General features: G+C 49.4%; 1 protein-coding gene across 3 annotated transcripts in view; it reads right to left on the bottom strand.

Moving 5' to 3' along the window:
* EVA1C (eva-1 homolog C) overlaps positions 16,210-18,565 on the bottom strand; it is a 105,031-nt gene continuing 102,675 nt past the window's right edge. For all 3 annotated transcript variants that reach the window (XM_021070917.1, XM_021070918.1, XM_021070919.1), the window contains exon 8: positions 16,210-16,777. In XM_021070917.1, coding sequence (XP_020926576.1) covers positions 16,401-16,777 — 377 coding nt within the window. In that variant the 3' untranslated portion in view covers positions 16,210-16,400. The remainder of the gene's footprint in view (positions 16,778-18,565) is intronic.

The raw sequence follows: 18,565 nt of genomic DNA, 5'->3' as shown, positions 1-18,565 counted from the left end.
AGCCACAGCAGGAACTCCAATGTTTGTATTTTTATAAGTAGGGTCTTTTTAGGGCCACACCCGCGACATATGAATATACCCAGGCTAGGGATGGAATCGGAGCTGTAGCTGCTGGCCTACACCACAACCACAGTAATGCCAGATCTGATCTGTGTCTATGACCAACACCACAGCTCATGGCAAGGCTGGATCCTTAACCCACCGAGCGAGGCCAGGGATCGAACCCACGTCCTCATGATGCTAGTCGGGTTCACTCACCGCTGAGTCATGATGGGAACTCCTGTCCCCATGTTGATAGGGCTGAAACATACAGGCACTGAGGGATCCCCACCCCCACGGGGGTACCTTGTGTGAGATCCAGACGCACTTGAATGCTGGAATCAGGGTGAGGAGATGAAGCTGAAACAAGTGATGCCTGCTTGCAAAAGCACTTTAAACAGACCCGAAGAGCCGCGAGGGAATAAGATGGGAGCAGCACCTGGGTGAGGCCACCGGACCAGACCCTTCCAGAACCCAAGTCAGTCCACCAGCCTGGGCAGCGCCTTGGAGCCTGAGGAGCCCCCGCCTCTATAAGCATCCTGCTCCCCTTTCTGGTTTTCTAGCGTCCCATTCCTGGGAGCGCTGGCATTTCACGGTTCAGCCAGCCAAGCACAGAAGAGGGCATTCTTTCAGACTGAACAGGTGTATTTTATAGCCACACACTTGACTTTCAAGACCCTGAATGAATTTTGCTGAAATACATGTTCACCTTTGGGTTCAGTCCAAGTATGCGAAGGCTTCGTCCTGAGAGCCTCTTCTCTTTCCTTCTTTCCTTTCAAAAGGATATTAAAAGTGACTGAAAAGAAGGATTTAGACATGAATGGCACTTTTTCAACATGTCTTAGAAAATGAAAAGGAGCAACTGCGATAATATGTCTTAGGGACACGGAGTTAAGGAGAAGGAGATTTCGAACCCAGTGGCTGCAATGTGAGCTCAATGCCGCCTGATCAGAAGGTGAGAATGAGGGTGACCACCCAGGTGTGTCCACCTGTCCATCACCAGCTGCCCCAGGACAACTCCCCCTGTTTTGGCACAGAGAGTCCTGCATTGCAGAAAACCCCTTGGCCCCCAGCAAACCAGGATGCTCGGGCACCATAGTTGAAATGCCTACGGATCCGAGAGCTGCTCATAAAACCCCATTCACGGAGTTCCCGTTGGAGCTCAGAGGGTTAAGGGCTCAACATAGTATCCATGAGGATGCAGGTTCCATCTCTGGCCTTGCTCAGTGCCTTAAGGATCCAGTGTTATCACAAGAGATACAGCATAGGTCACAGATGCGGCTGGGATCCGTCATTGCTGCATTGTCCGCGGTTGTGGCTCCGATTCAACCCCTGGCCCAGGAACTTTTGTATGTCACAGGTGGGGCTGTAGAAAAAAAACAAGAAAAAAACAAACGAACAAACCCATTCATCCCGGCTATAAGCAGACACCCAAGGCTACCCAATCTGGGCCAGTGAGAGCTTTTAGACAGGCTTAAAAGAGGGTCTGGGGTTTTTGGAGGCGTGAAGTTGAGCTGTCTTTACCTACTTGGCTTCCTGCCCCTGCCTTTCCCAGGCCAAGGACCCCTAGCACCCAGAGACCAGTCCTGGTCATCAGTCAAGGCCATCTGCAGCATCCCTACCACTTCTTTTTTTTTTTGTTCCCAGGCCAGGGATTGAACCCAAGCCACAGCAGTGACAGCACCAGATCCTGAACCCCTAGGCCACCAGGAAGCTCCTCCCCTCTTAATCTATCCTCTAAGAGGATAGGTTCCAAATCCCCACCCAGGAGTTCCTCTTGCGGCTCAGCGGAAACAAATCTGACCAGTATCCATGAGGATGAAGGTTGGATCCTGGCCTTGCTCAGTGGGTTAAGGATCCAGCGTTGCCATGAGCTGTGGCGTAAGTTGCAGAGGGGGCTCGGATCCCGCATGGCTGTGGCTCTGGTATAGGCCAGCAGCTACAGCTCTGATTTGACCCTTAGCCTGGGAACTTCCATATGCCACAGGTGCAGCCCTAAAAAACAAAAAACAAAACAAAACAAAAAAACCACAAGTGGCAGGGGTGGGGCTAGGAATCTGCATTCTTAGCATGAGCCCCACCCCCCTCCGGGTTCCTGATGGGCAGGTGGGGCCAAGAGGCCTGGCCTGGCCTCTGCCTGGGCTCCCATGAGCCCCTGCTCATCCTTAGGGCCCAGCTCCCGCATATGGGCTCTCTGTTTGCGCTTTCTCAGGATCCCCTCCCTTTGTCCTGATGCATCTGCTCTCCACTCTCTTCCAGCCTTTCCACCTTGACCTTCACCCCAGTGCACTGTCAACCCACTTCCCAGCCCCTCTTTGACTTCCCCCTGGGCTGGGGAAGGGGGGAACAGGGGGTGGGTGGGGGAGGGAGGTCCCCAGCAGGAGATGAGAGGGAGGGAGTGGCGGGAGGTCAGGTGTTTATTCTCCCAGCATCTTCATTTGCCATATGCCATCGCATGGGGTTGGGAGGGCAGTCTCCGACTCTGGCCCCAACCTCCCTTTCCGGTCCTCCCTCCCCTCTGTCCCTCCCTGTGAGGGGCCCATTTGGGGGCAAGGATGGAACACAGCAAGGTCGCAGAAACCACGTCCTCCCTGCTTAAGGATGTGAGACTCCCAACAGGGGGGGACAGAGAGGAGGTAGGATGAGAAAGGTGGGTCAGGGGTCAGTGTCTGAGATCCCAACCCCCACCCCAAGCAGCCACAGCACGGTTCTGAATTTGAACTTGGTCTTCAAGGTCGTCATAAGGGTATATTTGTCAAGGAAGGAAAAAGAATATTTTTATATAACTTTTGGTTTTGGCTCAAGGTATGGAACATGTGGATGCTTGGCTGGTAGGTAACACTCATTTCTACTCTCAGACCCTGCAAATACGAGAGGCAGCCCTAGAGAGTTCTATGCATACATAGGAAAATATCGTTTTATGTAGAATCTTTTTTTTTTTTTACACATTATGATATGTGTTACTTTCCAGTTTGCACTTTTCCTTGACTCACATGACTTTGACTTTTTCATGTTGGTGCATAGCAATTTCCTTTATTTAAAGACACAACGCAAGGCAGCTTTATTCTAATTTTTCCAGAACGGTTGGCATTCTTCCCAAGACATCTTCCATGAGAAAAGAAGTTTTCCACGTGCCTGAGCTGAGTGGCATTTAGCAGGACCCTCTGGGCGGAGGCGAGCCTGGCTCCAGCCCTCTGCTGACAGCACCCGCCTGCTCTCCCAGGATCCAGAGGCTTTACAATCAGAGCAAGCGCTAAGGAAGGAAGTTCGGGAGCTCAGAGCTGGGCGGCGACTCCCCGGGTCTGCACATTCTTCATGGATTCGTAACACATTCTCTCGCGGGTCCATTGTTAGCGAGTTGGGAACATTTTGCGTTTTCTCCTTGAGCGAGGTGGCATGTCATGATTCTACACACGCCTCTAATTGCGGCTCCCTCCCTTCCTCGGAAACTAATGGAGCATTTTCCAGGTCAGATTGGTGTTTAGTCATCTGAACACGAGTCCCCTTCCTCTCGCCGTAATCTTTCCCAGGCTGGATTTTGTCTTTGAAACAATAGGAAATGACAAGGTCTATTTTTCTTTTCTTGAAAGAACTCCCTCCATGGAGTCATGCGTTGGAACGGAGCAAGTCCGGGGAACGAACCTGCACCCCCCGATCGGAAGTGACCAGCTTTCCTGCCTTTGTTCAGCCGAGGCCGGCAGGCTGAGCTCATGATACTGCGGGCAGTTTGCTTCAAAGCAGGAAGGCTGCGTTTTCTCCTCAAGATAAATCCCCCATTGGATTTTTTGTGGGACCCATCTGAAAGAGATGCAGTGAGGCTGCGAGCAATCTCCAGGCAGAGATGGGGAACCTTCCAAAGGGGGGGCTCTGCCAGGCGTCATCATTCAGGCCCTTGACATATATTCGCATCGGAGAAGTTCATTGCCTCTTAAAGCACCCTCGCCAGTCAGTTCCAGGAAGAGCTTTCTAAGAACGTTGTTTAGTTTCTCCAGCAGAAAGTGAAGCTGCGATTTGGTACTTTCTACGATATTAAGACGAATGGGAGAGTGATTGGCAACCTTAAAATTACCAGTCCAAGAGTTCGAGGCCTGGCCGCTGCCCATCCCTGGCCATGGGGCTGCTGAGTATGTTCTGAGTGAGTGGCTGTGGGATGAGAATGCTGAACTCAAACCACTTGATGCAGGTCCCTAGAACTTGTCCCCCCGCCACCCCCCATTTTTTTTTTTTTTAAGGGCCGCACCTGCGGCACATGGAGATTCCCAGGCTAGGGGTCGAATTGGAGCTACAGTGGCCGGCCTATATCACAACCACAGCAACGTAGGATCCAAGCCACGTCTGCGATCTACACCACAGCTTCCGGCAATGCCAGATCCTTAACCCACTGAGCAAGGCCAGGGATCGAACCCGCAACCTCATGATTCCTAGTCGGATTCATTTCCGCTGTGCCACAACGGGAACTCCAGAACTTGTTCCTTTGGAGAAAGAATCCTGCAAAGAGACTGAGGGTTGTGAGGCAAACAAGTGTTTATTAAAAGAGGGGAGAGGGAAGATGGGTGTGGAGAAGGCACTGGTCCAGGCAGGCCGGTGGAGAGAGAGACAGAGACGGAGAGAAAGAGGAAGAGCCACCAACCTGTGCTTTGGAGGCATTTAGATTACTCGTATGGGGCCAGCCCTTCCGGGCTTCCTCTGGCCAATCATCTTTCTTTGTCTGATGCAGGACCCTAGGGTTTTTCTGGAATGTTCCTGGGGGCGCCACTAGCCTGCGGGCTCAGGAGGAAGCAGGGGCTGGCCCATCTAGTTAGCTGCAATGTTCACAGGGAGCAAAGGAAGAGGAATTAACAACAGCAATGGTCCCCAAGGAAGGGATGGTGGCAGCAGCTGCCGCAGGATAAGTGGTCACAGCCAATGTGATAGAGTAAGAGAGTTTCACAGGGAGTTGTAGAGGTCCCAGGAGGGGACCATAGAAAGAGTGGGAAACCTGGGGAATTTTGGGAGATCCCTGGAAGTTAATAATCGCTCAGAAAAGTCGTCAGAGCAGTGAGTTCCCGCTCTGGCGCGATGGGATCAGTAGTGTCTTGAGAGCAATGGGATGCAGGCCAGCCCAGCACGGTGGGTAAAGGATCCGGCGTTGCTGCAGCTGTGGCTTAGATGGAAACTGCAACTCGAATCTGATCCCTGGCTGGGGAACTCCACATGCCACTGGGCAGTCAAAAAAGAGAAGAAAAAAAAAAAAAAAAAAGGAAAGAAAGCCATCAGAACATTATAGAGGGAGTTTCTGTTGTGGCGCAGCGGAAACGAATCTGACTAGTATCCCTGAGGATGCGGGTTCGATCCCTGGCCTCCCTCAGTAGGTTGAGCTTGAGCTGTGGTGTAGTTTGCAGACGTGGCTCACTCAGATCCCAAGTTGCTGTGGCTGTGGCGCAGGCCAGCAGCTGGAGCTCCAATTCGACCTTAGCCTGGGAACTTCCATATGCCATGCATGCGGCCCTAAAAAAAGGCAAGAAAAAAAAAAAAAGAGCATCCTAGAGCGAAGCAGCCTTGCTTAACTATAAAACCGTAAATAAAAGCACAAGATATGCCTCAGGTCATTAAGTGAGAGATGAGAGATTCACCACTTAATGAGAGAGAAAACGAGGCCTGATTTCAAGTTCAGCAAGACAATGATCCTTAGGACCAAGGATGGGAATTGAAGGGAAAGATGACATTTCCCGAGTAGGAGACCCTCACTGTACAGAAACCCGACCTGATTCAACATAGTTTAGCATCTGTTACCGCCCTTCCGCTGATGTGAATACGCGCCCTGACAGTCCTAGTTTGATCTCATAGGGCCCAATACTCTCTTACCGGATACGAAGGAGAAGCTAATGACTTGTAAGCCTGATGTCCACTCAAAGACAAGGGAGGAGGCAGTCTTTTCTCCTCCCCACTTTCCTTGGATGATAAAACTGTAGCCCACCTAATCCTTAGGGCAGAGCCTCCTTCCCTGCCTGCTTACATCTCTCACAGGCATCCTATCTTTTTTTTTTTTTAATTTATTTATTTATTTTTCCGCTGTACAGCATGGGGGCCAAGGCACACTTACATGTGTACATTTTTTCCCACCTTTTGTTCTGTTACAATATAAGTATGTAGACATAGTTCTCAATGCTACTCAGCAGGATCTCATTGTAAATCCATTCCAAGTTGTATCCGATAATCCCAAGCTCCCAATCCCTCCCACTCCCTCCCTCTCCCCGGGGGTGGCCACAAGTCTATTCTCCAGGTCCATGATTTTCTTTTCTGTGGAAATGTTCATTTGTGCTGTATATTAGATTCCAGTTATAAGTGATACCATATAGTATTTGTCTTTCTCTTTCTGACTTATTTCACTCAGTATGAGAGTTTCTAGTTTCATCCATGTTGCTATAAATGGTATTATGTCGTTCTTTTTTATGGCTGAGTAGTATTCCATTGTGTATATATACCACATCTTCCTAATCCAATCATCTGTCTGATGGACATTTAGGTTGTTTCCATGTCTTGGCTATTGAAGCATCCTATCTTAATAAATCTATTTCTTACCTATCACTTTGTCTCTGGCTGAATTCCTTCTGCTTTGAGACACAAAGAACCTGAAGCTCAGTAAGTCCAGACACAAGGTGAGTGATTCTAATTAAAACGAAAAACAAAAAACCTGGGAGTTCCGGTTGTGGCTCAGTGGGTTAAGAATCCGACTAGTATCCATGAGAGGTGGGTATGATCGCTGGCCTCGATCAGTGGGTTAAGGATTCAGCATTGCTGCCAGCTGCATCGTAGGTCACAGATACGGCTTGGATCCCGAGTTGCTGGGGCTGTGGTGTAAGCAGCTCTGATTCACTCCTTGGCCCGGGAACTTCCATATGCCATCAGTGCAGCCCTAAAACAGAAAAAATCAATGAATGAATGAGTGAATGAATGAATGAATGAAAAAACCGTGGTTCGAGTCTCAATCTGGATTTAGGCTGTGTTCGAGTCAGAGGTGTTTTGGCTTCAAAAGGGCCTCCTGTGTGCTATGTGCAGACCTGGAGCCACGGCTCCGCAGGGCTTAGTGCCCACAGAGGTTGGGCTGCACCAAGGCAGGAGAGGAGGACCGAACCCCCAGGGTTTGGAGACTGAGGACATGTGGGGGTGTCCCCAGGAGGGAGAGTCGAGGTAGGAGCAGATGGCATCTTTGTCCCATATTCCTGTGCCTGCATTTGGATCCAATTGCCCCATTGGGTGGTAATGAAACATCTGCTCGGTTTCATGGCAGTGAGTTGTATTTGTGCCTCTGTGTCTGATTTAATACCTGAGGCCAGCATCGCCCAGCAGAACTCTGCAGCTTCCAGGACAGTAGCCACTGGCCACGTGGCTGCTGAGCGCTGGAAGTGGGACTGAGGCGCTAACTTTGAAGTGCTATTAACTGATTCCAGTTTAGGTCCAGCTAAGCACGTGTGGCTGGTGGCTCCGTGCTGGATTATCAGCATCACGATTAGATACGGATTCATTCATTCCCCAGGGAGCCTAGCGCTGCGCCCGCAGGGAGGTGCCTGTGGATGTGACATGCATACAAAGCATGTGATGGCCTTGGCTGACTATTAGCTGGCTTCCTGAATTCTCCCTTATCTGGTTGATGTGATCCTGCTTCTCTCTTGCCTTATTTCCAGCTATAGACCGGCACGGCTTCCAGGCGACAGGGCATTTAGTTTGGCGTATTTATTTAGGATTTAATCTCTGAGGCGACCATCCAGTCATGGGATGGAGTTTGGCCAACTCTGCAGTGGTGGTCAGGCTTACAATGGGCTTCTCACAACCAGATGACCAGAGTTCCGGGTTTATAAGTCTCCTGCCAAAACGGGACCCGATCCTTCAAGTGCAAGTGGGGGAGACTACACAATGGACTTGGCTGAAGAGTCCAAGGACGGTCAGACCTTGACGCTCTGCTCAGAGCTCCGCAGACAGGCACTCCTCCTCCAACCTCCCCTCTGCGGCCAGGCTGGAGGGGCTCCCTTGTCCTGCTCTTCAGCAGCCTGTTTTTATTTTGCCCTTGAATTCCGTCTGATGCCCTGAGTACGGTGTAACTGCTGTTGTTTTGGCCATGCTGGATGCTGATGCTCGGGAGAAAGACCTAACTGATGGTCAAAGCTTAGATGTACGGCAGTTCCCATTAGGTGTGAAACTCAGTCACTCTCACCAGTCATAGGAAGGAGGTACTATTATGCTGCCCATTTTACAGATGAGAAAATGGAGGCATAGAGAAGTCCACCTGAGACCAAGATAGGACCCAGTCAGACAGAAGCTGGGAGATGAGAGGGTGGCACAGCAGGAGGGGGACCCTGAGTCAGGGGCTGGGGTTGACTCCTGTTCAGTCTGGTTTGACATCAGGGTTCCAGGGTCTGGGTGTTGGGGCGGGAGAGTGGGGTGAAAGCTTCAGGGCAGTGGGGTTTCCAGGAGGCCCCCACTAGACAAAACAGGCTGCTGAGAGTGGACTAGCCCCTGGGGAAAATGGATGAGAACAGTCACACGCCCCCGCCCCCGGCCACTGCCAGGTAGGACTCAGCATCCAGCTTCGTTTCCCCAGGTAACCTGGAGCAGGAACAGGTGTCCCCACCCATGAAGAAGGGTGTGGGCAGACTGAAAGGGGGCCCTTGTGGGCACCCTTTGCTGAGACTCACCAGACGCCAGGGCTGTGAATGGCTGGCTCTTCTCTAATGTCATTTGCCAGGGGGGAGGGGGAGGGTCCCCCATGTTCCTTCCACACTGGCTCCCCCAGAGGCTGTGGGTGACATTGTGCCAGCAGTGTTGGCCAGTAGGGATCCATACACACCCCAGTCCCCTCACACTGGATGTCCAAGGTCCGTTTCCCAAAATTCTTTTTTTTTTTTGCTTTTTAGGGCCGTACCTGCAGCATATGGAAGGTACCAGGCTAGGGGTCTAATCGGAGCTGCAGCTGCCAGCCTACACCACAGCCACAGCAATGCAGGATCCAAGCCACATCTGCCACCTACACCACAGCTCAGGGCAACGCCAGATCCTTAACCCACGGAGCAAGGCCAGGGATTGAACCCAAGTCCTCATGGATACTAGTCAGGTTCATCACTGCTGAGCCACAACAGGAGCTCTCTCCTGAGATGCTTGAATAAGTGTTTTATGGAAGCAGTGAGTGCACTCAGAAGTAATACTTATAAAAAATTGCCAAGGACTGAATATCTGTGTCCCCCCAGATTTATGCCCCAAAAGTGATGGTATTTCGGGAGGTTTTTAGGTCATAAAGGCGGGGCCCTCATGAGTGAGATCAGTGCCCTTATAATGGGCTCCGAAGAGCTGCCCTTGTCTCTCCCACCACGTGAGGACACAGCAGGAGGCCGCAACTCAGGAGAGGGTCCTACCCTCGGAGCCTGGACTTCCACCCTCCAGACTATGGGAAGGAAATTCCTGGGTTTTTTCTTTTTCTTTTTAGTGTCGCACATGTGGCTAGGGGTTGAACAGGAGCTGCAGCTGCCAGCCTATGCCACAGCCACAGCAACACCAGACTGGAGCCACACCTGTGACCTACGCTACAGCTCATGGCAATGCAGGATCCTTAACCCACTGAGCGAGGCCAGGGATCAAACCTATGTCCTCATGGATACTGTCAGGTTCTTAACCCGATGAGCAATAATGGGAAATATCTGTCTGTCTCTCTGTCTCTGTCTGTCTTTGTTTTTTTTTAAGATCCTCACACATACTAGTTGGCTTCTTAAACCCCTGAGTTCTTAACAACGGGAACTCTGAAAATTTCTGTTTGTTATAGGCTACCCACTCTGTGGTATTTCTGTTATAGCAGCCCAAACAGACTAGGACAAAAATGGTAAGGGGCCAGAGTTCTCATTGTGGCTTGGTGGTAACTAACCCGACTAGTATCCACGAGGACTCAGGTTCGATCCCTGGCCTCACTCAGTGGGTTGGGGATCGGGTGTTGCCGTGAGCTGTGGCGTAGGTAGCAGATGTGGCTCGGATCCCGTGTTGCTGTGGCTCTGGCATAGGCCGGCAGCTGTAGCTCTAGTTGGATCCCTAGCCTGGGAACCTCCATATGCCTTGGGTGTGGCTCTAAAAAAGAAGAGCGCCCCCCCCCAAAAAAGGGAAGGGGCCAATGCTCTGCAGAAGATGGCAGTGGCGGGCTGTTCACAGCCACTGTCACAGCAGCGGGGGATTGGGGGTGAAAGGTGAGAAAGGGGTGCCAGGCCTGGTGCAGGGGTCTGGGCGGGAGCAGCCTCTCACTCTGCCCATTTGTGGGGACATCAGTGGGGCTGCTCATGGGGCCTCCCAAGACCTGCTTGGTTCCTGGGTGTGCATTGCTTCTCCTTGCATCGGCAGCAAATGCCCCAGCCTCGACAAAGCCAGAGCTGCTCTGCTAACAAGCTCTGAGAATCCAGAAGGGCTCGATTTTACAGCAGGCGTCTTGCATCTTGAAACAGCATTGGCAGCCAGGAACTGAGGTAATGACATGGGCAAATCTCCCCTGGAGAACTGACCTCTTTCCCCAGGACTTCCGGGACCCCACAGCTTGGAAACAGTGGGGGTGGCTGTGGCCCAGAGATGCACAAAACCCAGAAGGAGCAGCCCGTATGTGCCCCACGCTCCCTGGGAGGAATTCCACCCGGGAGCTCCCACTAGCCACCACGCTCCATCAGCAACCCCTCATCCAAATCTGGTTTGTTCCTTTTCCTCCTGGGCTTGATGCCCATCCAAACATTCTCAGCAGGCTCTCTCGGGCTCCTTCCATGAGAAGGAGTGCTCTTATAAAAGGCTCTGGAGAGCTGCCCTTGTCTCCCCCACCACGTGAGGACACAGCAGGAGGCTCAGAAAATGCAAATAAACAACTCATTGCATTTGCACAGACCAAAGCCTGCCCCTAGCCTTGGCCCGGCTTGTCCTCCAGCTGCCTCGGTGGGGGGTCCTGGGAGGGGTGTGTGGGAGGTGGGGGTTGGGGTTTGGGAGGAGAGACTGGTCAGGGAAAACCATCGTGGCATTCAACAAGAGCTTTGAGACTGAAGTCAGTGTGGGCACAGCCCTGCCTCCAACAGGAAAAGTGAAAAGAGCCCCAAGAAGTCGTCAGATGGACAGTAATTATGGTCACAGAGACCGAAGATGATGCTTCTTGGGAATTAGGAATAGAATCCACGCGGTGGGGTGGGGGCTACTCTAAGAGCTGAGACAGTGCCGAAGTGTTTCTTGCTGAGCTCGGGAAATAAAGGGGGCAAGGAGGCTTTCTCTCCATCTTTGCTTTTTTTTAGGGCTGCACCTGCAGTATATGAAAGGTCCCAGGCTAGGGGTCGACTCGGAGCTTCATCTGCGGGCCCTCGCCACAGCCACAGCAATGCAGGCTCCAAGCCACATCTGTGACCTCCACTGCAGCTCTCCGTAACGCCAGATGCATAACCCACTGAGCGAGGCCAGGGATCGAACCGGCATCCTCATGGATACTATTCAGGTTCTTAACTCCCTGAGCCACAACGGGAACTCCCTTTTGATTTTTTTTTTAAATTAAAGCATGGTTGGTTTACAATGTTGGGCTAATCTCTGCTGTACAGTAAAATGTGTTTGTGTATGTGTTTATGTGTATAAAGAATAAACCCATTCTTTTTCTCATATTTTCTTCCATCATGGTCTAGCCCAGGAGACTGGAAATTGTTCCTTGTGCCACAGCAGGACCTCATGGCTTATCCATTCTAAATGGAATAGCTTGCATCTACTAACCCCAAACCCCCCATCCATCCCTCTCCCGTCCTCCAAGGATTGTCTTTGATTAGAACAAAAAGCTCATGAAGGAGTTAGACCACGGAGCCCTATGTTCATCCTCTGCTATGACCTAGAAGCGATGTGTCGCTAATGACAGACTGAAAACGAATCATCCTACCCCTGCCCATTTCTCCCCAGCCCCTGTGTTGTGGGTGGAGGACTCGGGTACCTGGAATTCCTGAGGCGTGTCAGCCTCTGCCCAAACCACACCTCTCTTGACCCGGCTCCACCCCGCCACCCACCTTCTCGGGTAAGTGTAAAAGCGCATTTTGAAATTGCCAGAAGCAAGTTAGAGAGTCAGAGAGGAGGTGTGACACTGGCTTGTCTTCCCTCCCTCCCCCCTTTGTCGAGAGGTATCCTTGGGATTTCCCATCAACTTTATCTGGGATTCCCCTTTTCGTGTGTGGTCGCCCTGCTGTTACTGTTAAAATGTCACCAGGGTGTTCCCATTGTGGTGCCGGAGAAAGGAATCCGACTAGTATCCATGAAGATGCGGGTTTGATCCTGGCCTTGCTCAGCAGGTGAGGGATCTAGCGTTGCTGGAAGCTGTGGTGTAGGTTGTAGACTCGGGCTTGGATCCCATGTTGCTGTGGCTGGAGTGTAGGCTGGCAGCTATAGCTCTGATTCAACCCCTAGCCTGGGAACTTCCATAGGCTGCAGGTGCAGCCCTCAAAAGTGCACACACACACACACACACACATCCCACAGGAGGAGTTCCCTGCTGTGGCACAATGAGATCAATCCTCTGCCCAGCACCCTGGGTTAAGGATCTAGGATTGTGGCGTAGGTCGCAACTGCAGCAGATCTGATCCCTGACCAGGGAACTCCTTATGCTGCAAGGTGGCCACGAAAGAAAAAAAAAAAATACCATATCACACAAGAATGTTTATAGCAGCACTATTCACAACAGCCAAAGTGGAAGCAACCTACCAACGGACGAATTAATGAGAACTGAACATGATGTAGCCATGCAGTGAAATATGATTCTCGGAGTTTCCCTCGTAGCTCACTGGTAATGAACCTGACTAGTGTCCGTGAAGACTCGGGTTCAATCCCCAGCCTCGCTCAGTGGGTTAAGGATCTGGCATTACCGTGAGCTGTGGTGTAGGTCGCAGATGTGACTCGGATCTGCTGTGGCTGGGGCTGTGGCTTCAGCTGCAGCTCCGATTAGACCCCTAGCCTGGGAACTTCCATATGGCATAGGTGCAGTCCTAAAAAGAAAAAAAAAAAGAAAAAGAAATATGATTCAGCCATTAAAAGGAAGTATTTATCCACACTGACATGGATGAACTTGACCTTGAAGACATTATGTTGCGTGAAAGAAGCCAGTAACCAAAAACTACATGTTGCGTGATTCCCTTTAGATGAACTGTCCGGAATAGGTAAATGCATGGATACCGAAAGCAGATTGGTAGTTGCCAGGGTTGGGGGGAGGGGGGACAGGTAGGGACTGCTTAATGGGTAGGTGGTTTTATTTGCTGGCGTTCAAAGTGTTTTGGAACTAGTGGTGGTCACACAACACTATCAATGTACTAAAAGCCCTGGAATTGTATGGTTTATTTATTTATTATTTAATTATTATTTTCCAGAGTTCCTGTTGTGGCTCAGCAGAAACGCATCCGACTAGGAACCATGAGGTTGCAAGTTCAATCCCTGGCCTCCCTCAGTGGGTTAAGGATCTGGTGTTGCTGTGAGCTGTGGCATAGGTCACAGACATGGCTTGGATCTGGCGTTGCTGTAGCTCTGGCATAGCCTTGCAGCAACAGGTCCGATTCGACCGCTAGCCTGGGAACCTCCATATGCCATGGGTGTGGCCCTAAAAAGCAAATAAATAAATAAATAATTATTTTCCTTTTTTTTTTTTTTTGGCTACTCCCATGGCATATGGCCAGGGATCAAATCTGAGGCATTGCTGCAACCTACACCATAGCTGCAGCAACACTAGATCCTTAACCTGTTGTGCCACAGTGGGAACTCAGAATTGCGTGCTTTAAAATGGTTAATTTTCCTTCATGTGAATTTCAACTCTGGTGTAGACTAAAAGTTTGTGTCCTCCCCGAAACTCACGTTAAAGCTTAACACCCAATATGATGATATCTTGGAACCTTTAACAGAGGAATAGGTCACATGGGCAGACCCCATGAGCTTCTTGCCCTCTGCCTTGGGGGTGGGGGGAAACACAGCGAGAAGTTGGCCAGCTGCGAACCAGAAAGCCAGGCTCTTACCAGACACTGAACTTGCTGGCCCCTTGATCTTGGGCCTCCCAGCCTCCAAAACCGTGAGAAATAAATTTCTGTTGTTTATATGCCACTCGATCTATGGTATTTTTGTTAGAGCACCACTCAGTCTATGGTATAGCATCTTGAATGAACTAAGACAAACTGAATTGAAAAAACCAAAGATGCAGCCCCTCCCTCATCGGGACAGCTGGGCTAGTTGCTAAGAGACAGGCCCCTCCCTCCACATCCACCCTTTTCTGTGTTCCTTAGATGGGTCCTTCACCCTCATGATCTGGGGACTGAAAAAGTACCTTCTGGAGTTCCCATCGTGGTGCAGTGGAAACGAATCTGACTAGGAACCATGAGGTTGCGGGTTCGATCCCTGGCCTCGCTCAGTGGGTTAAGATCCAGCGTGGCTGTGTGCTGTGGCGTAGGTCACAGACGTGGCTTGGATCCTGCGTTGCTGTGGCTGTGGTGTAGGTCGGCAGCTGTAGTTCCAATGTGACCCTTGGCCTGGGAACCTGCATATGCTGCAGGTGCAGCTCTAAAAAGCAAAAAAAAATAAAGAAGTGCTTTCTATTGCACTTGTCATCGCTTGGGTCCCTGAGAGAACAGCTTGTATTTCCTGATCACCTTTCCCCTGAGTCAGTTTCAGCACTTGGTACCATGTGACTTGGCTCCATCACTTAACCTGTCAGCCTTCAGCATCCTCATTGACATACACCTGCTTTCAGGGTTGACGTGAGATAAGGCAGGGAGGCCTCCTTGATAGTCAGCATATGAAATAGATAAAATACCATCATTTTTATGCTCTCAGCCCCATTGGGACCAGAAAGAAAAAAACGCTTTTTGGTCCACTTCACAGTTAGAAGCCTCTTATCCACCAGAGAGAGCTTTACAAGAAACCACCACCAGGGCTCCCACTAGGAATTTGTCTGCTTAACTCTTTTTTCTTTTGCTCCTTTACCTTCCCCTCCCCTTAATATGGTAGTACCTATTTGTGCATGAATTAGAAAGGGAACTCCATTTGATCCTTGCCCACGGGACTGCTGGGAAATCTGATTAATTGTTTTTTTGTTTTTGTCTTTTTAGGGCCACCGCGGCATATGGAGGTTCCCAGGCTGGGGGCCAATCAGAGCTGTAGCGGCCGGCCTACACCACAGCTCACAGCAATGCCGGATCCTTAATCCACTGAGCGAGGCCAGGGATCAAACCCGAAACCTCATGGTTCCTAGTCGGATTTGTTAACCACTGAGCCAAGATGGGAACTCCTGGTTGATTGTTTTAACCCCTAGAAGTTCTGCAGTTTTAAAATCAAAGCCAGGAGTCAGCAAGCTTTTTCTGTACAGGGCGAAAGAGTGAATATTTATGCTTTGTAAGCCATATTTTATTTACAAAATCAAGTGGCAGATCAAACCCAGCCTACTGCCTGTTGTATACCCCACAAGCTAAGACTGGCTTTTACATTTTAAAATAATTGATTAAAAAAATAAAGAATATGTGACACGTGAAACAAATTGATTTCAAAACTTCAGTTTCCATAAATAAAGTTTTATTTTTTAATTTTTATTGCTTTTTTCTTTCTACAGTTGCACCTGCAGCATACGAAAATTCTTGGGCCGGGGTCAAATTGGAGCTGTAGCTTCAACCTATGCCACAGCCATAGCAACACCAGATCATAAATAAAGTTTTATTGAAACACAGCCATGTTCATTCACGATGTATTAGCTATGGTTTATTTTGAGCTATGGGGGGCAGAGGAAAGTAGTTGTGGCAGAAACGATATGACCTACAATGCTTATTATCTTTCCCTTAAGAATTTTTTGGTCAAAGAATTTATCATCTGTCCCTTAAGAATTTTTTTTTGTCAACCCCTTCTCTAAACAAATTATATTGGTAATTAAAATCTACCACTATTGAACCCATGGTGACTGAACTCACACGTGCCATCTTGAATATTAATACTTCTTTTATGAATAGATAGGGATCTTTTGTTTACTCATCTGTAAAAGGAGAAGGAACACGATTTCACAACTTTGTCATTTGTGTTAAATGTTTTAATATGCGAAAAGCTAGAACAGTGCCTGGCTTGATAAACAGGGTACTTGATAAATATGAACTCTAATTCTGTTATCATATAGACCTGAATTTAAATAAATACAAGAAACAAAGACTTGTTCCCTCCTAATTTATTTTAAAATGTGCTGTAAACAGTTTGACATGTCCCTTTAAGAGCATGCTGGCTTCCCCAGTACTGACAACGTGACAAATTCTCCTTCATAGAAGGTACAAGTGAAACAGAACTGGAGGGGCATTTTGGCTCTTTCCCTCTTCCGTAGCTGGGCATCGAAATGCATCTGTGCTTCAGTAGAACTGGCTCATGTTTCTTGGGAGTGACGTGTCCAAACCACTGTTCATCCATATTTCCTGGATGATTTGCTCCCTGCGCTCAATCCTTTCTGCCAGCTCTGCAGCCTCGATGGAACTGTAGACAGGATATGTAGTCCTACGAAACCCCGAGAGTTCCCCTGGAAAGTCGGAGTCAGAGGAGTCCTCTTCTTCCTCTTCATCCTGGCTGTCCTCCTCGGCTTTGTCACTTCCTGGCACCAGGTGCTCCCTCGCCAGCTGCAACTCCCGGAAGTCCTTGGTGCATGACACTCTGATGACCAAGGCACATAACGTGAGAGCCAGACCGATGCAGACACTGGACACGAACAGCAGGGCAGCTCTCTCAGGGTGGGCTGCAAGGGAGAGAGAACATGTCAGGACCTGGAGGAGCTATCAGTCATCACCAGAGCAAAGTCCCAAAGAAACAAGCATGTGCCCAGGCAGGTGGTGAAAGCAGATGCCAGTCCTGGACAGCCCCTTGGAGACCATCCATACCTAACTGGTCATATACTCTCATTAATAATAATCAAAACAAGTTTGGAGCATATATAGTCAATATAGGTGTGTTTATGAGAGCATATATAGCAATGGAACTGAGAAGCTGGACCCACCCGCCGCAAGCTCAAATGCGGATCTGCCACTCACTAGTTGTGTGACTTCTGGCAAATTATATAACCTCTCTGTGCCTCTGTTTCTTCACCTATAAAATGGAGCTAACCCCCCCCCCCCTTTTGTCTTTTTGCCTTTTCTAGGGCTGCTCCTGCAGCATATGGAGGTTCCCAGGCTAGGGGTCTAATCGAAGCTGTAGCCACTGGCCTAAACCAGAGCCACAGCAATTCGGGATCCGAGCCACATCTGCGACCTACACCACAGCTCACAGCAATACTGGATCCTTAACCCACTGAGCAAGGCCAGGGATCAAACCCGCAACCTCATGGTTCCTAATCAGATTCGTTAACGACTGAGCCATAACGGGAACTCCTAAAAGCCCCTTTCTATCATAGAGTTGAGTTAATTCTTGTGAGGCTCTCAGAACACTCAATGCCATATAGCGAACGCTAAATAAACTGTAACAGGAGGACATTTTGAAAAATTTATTTATAAACATACATACAGGAATTCCTTTTGTGGCTCAGAAGTTAACGAATCTGACTAGCATCCATGAGGACGCAGGTTTGATCCCTGGCCTTGCTCAGTGGGTTAAGGATCTGGCATTGCCATGAGCTGTGGTGTAGGTTACAGATGTGGCTCAGATCCTGTGTTGCTGTGGCTGTGGGGTAGGCCAACAGCTGCAGCTCCGATTGGACCTCTAGCCTGGGAACTGGGAACCTCCATATGCCGCAAGTGCGGCCCTAAAAAGCAAAAAAAAAAAAAAAGGTTTAAATATACATATAAGTACTAATACAGTAAATGTTACAAAGCTTAATTTCTTTTAGATTAAAAAAATAAATAAAAATTATTTGTTATTATCTATTATCTATTGTGTAATAGAAATAGAAATAGTATTTATTGGTATTATGTATCCTGGTCTAAATCCTTACATATGTTTAATCCTTATATCAATCTTGCATGGAAAGGACCATTACTCTTCATTTGCGTATGCTTTGAGGCATTAGCGCTCCCATTTGGGGAAGTGATGATCCAGCTAATGCCTTTTTAATATAGGTTGAGCACTGAAAGATTTTTTTTCTATAAAGATTCAGAAAGTACACACTTGAAGGCTTTGTGGGCCATAGAGTGTGTGTTGCACCTACTCCGCTTTGCTGCTGTAACACTAAAGATGATAGAGGTGTGGCTGTGTTTTAATAAAACTTTATTTATACAATCAGCCAGTGGGCCGTACTTTGTGGATCCCTGACATAGAGACTCAAGCTGAGGAGGGGAGATGCCACCGCGTCAGCTCAGCTGGTCTCTTTAAGTGCAGCCTGGATGGGAAGCCAGCTCCTGAGCTGGGCGCCTCGTGAGATGTCCTGTTGGCACAACCAGCCTCGCAGCTACGTCTCAACGGAACCATCCTCCTCCAGGCACTCAGCCTCCCCTGTCACTACCCGCCAGTAGAGATAACAGTTGTCTTTGCTGCCTCTGTCCTTCCGCAGAGGTGCAGACTGGAGGTTCAGAATTCCAGGGTTGTTCCGTTTCAT

This window comes from Sus scrofa, chromosome 13 (assembly GCF_000003025.6).
Source record: "Sus scrofa isolate TJ Tabasco breed Duroc chromosome 13, Sscrofa11.1, whole genome shotgun sequence".
Classification (NCBI taxonomy): domain Eukaryota; kingdom Metazoa; phylum Chordata; class Mammalia; order Artiodactyla; family Suidae; genus Sus; species Sus scrofa.
Note: the sequence above shows the minus strand (reverse complement) of the source record. Positions and strands in the feature narration are given on the sequence as shown.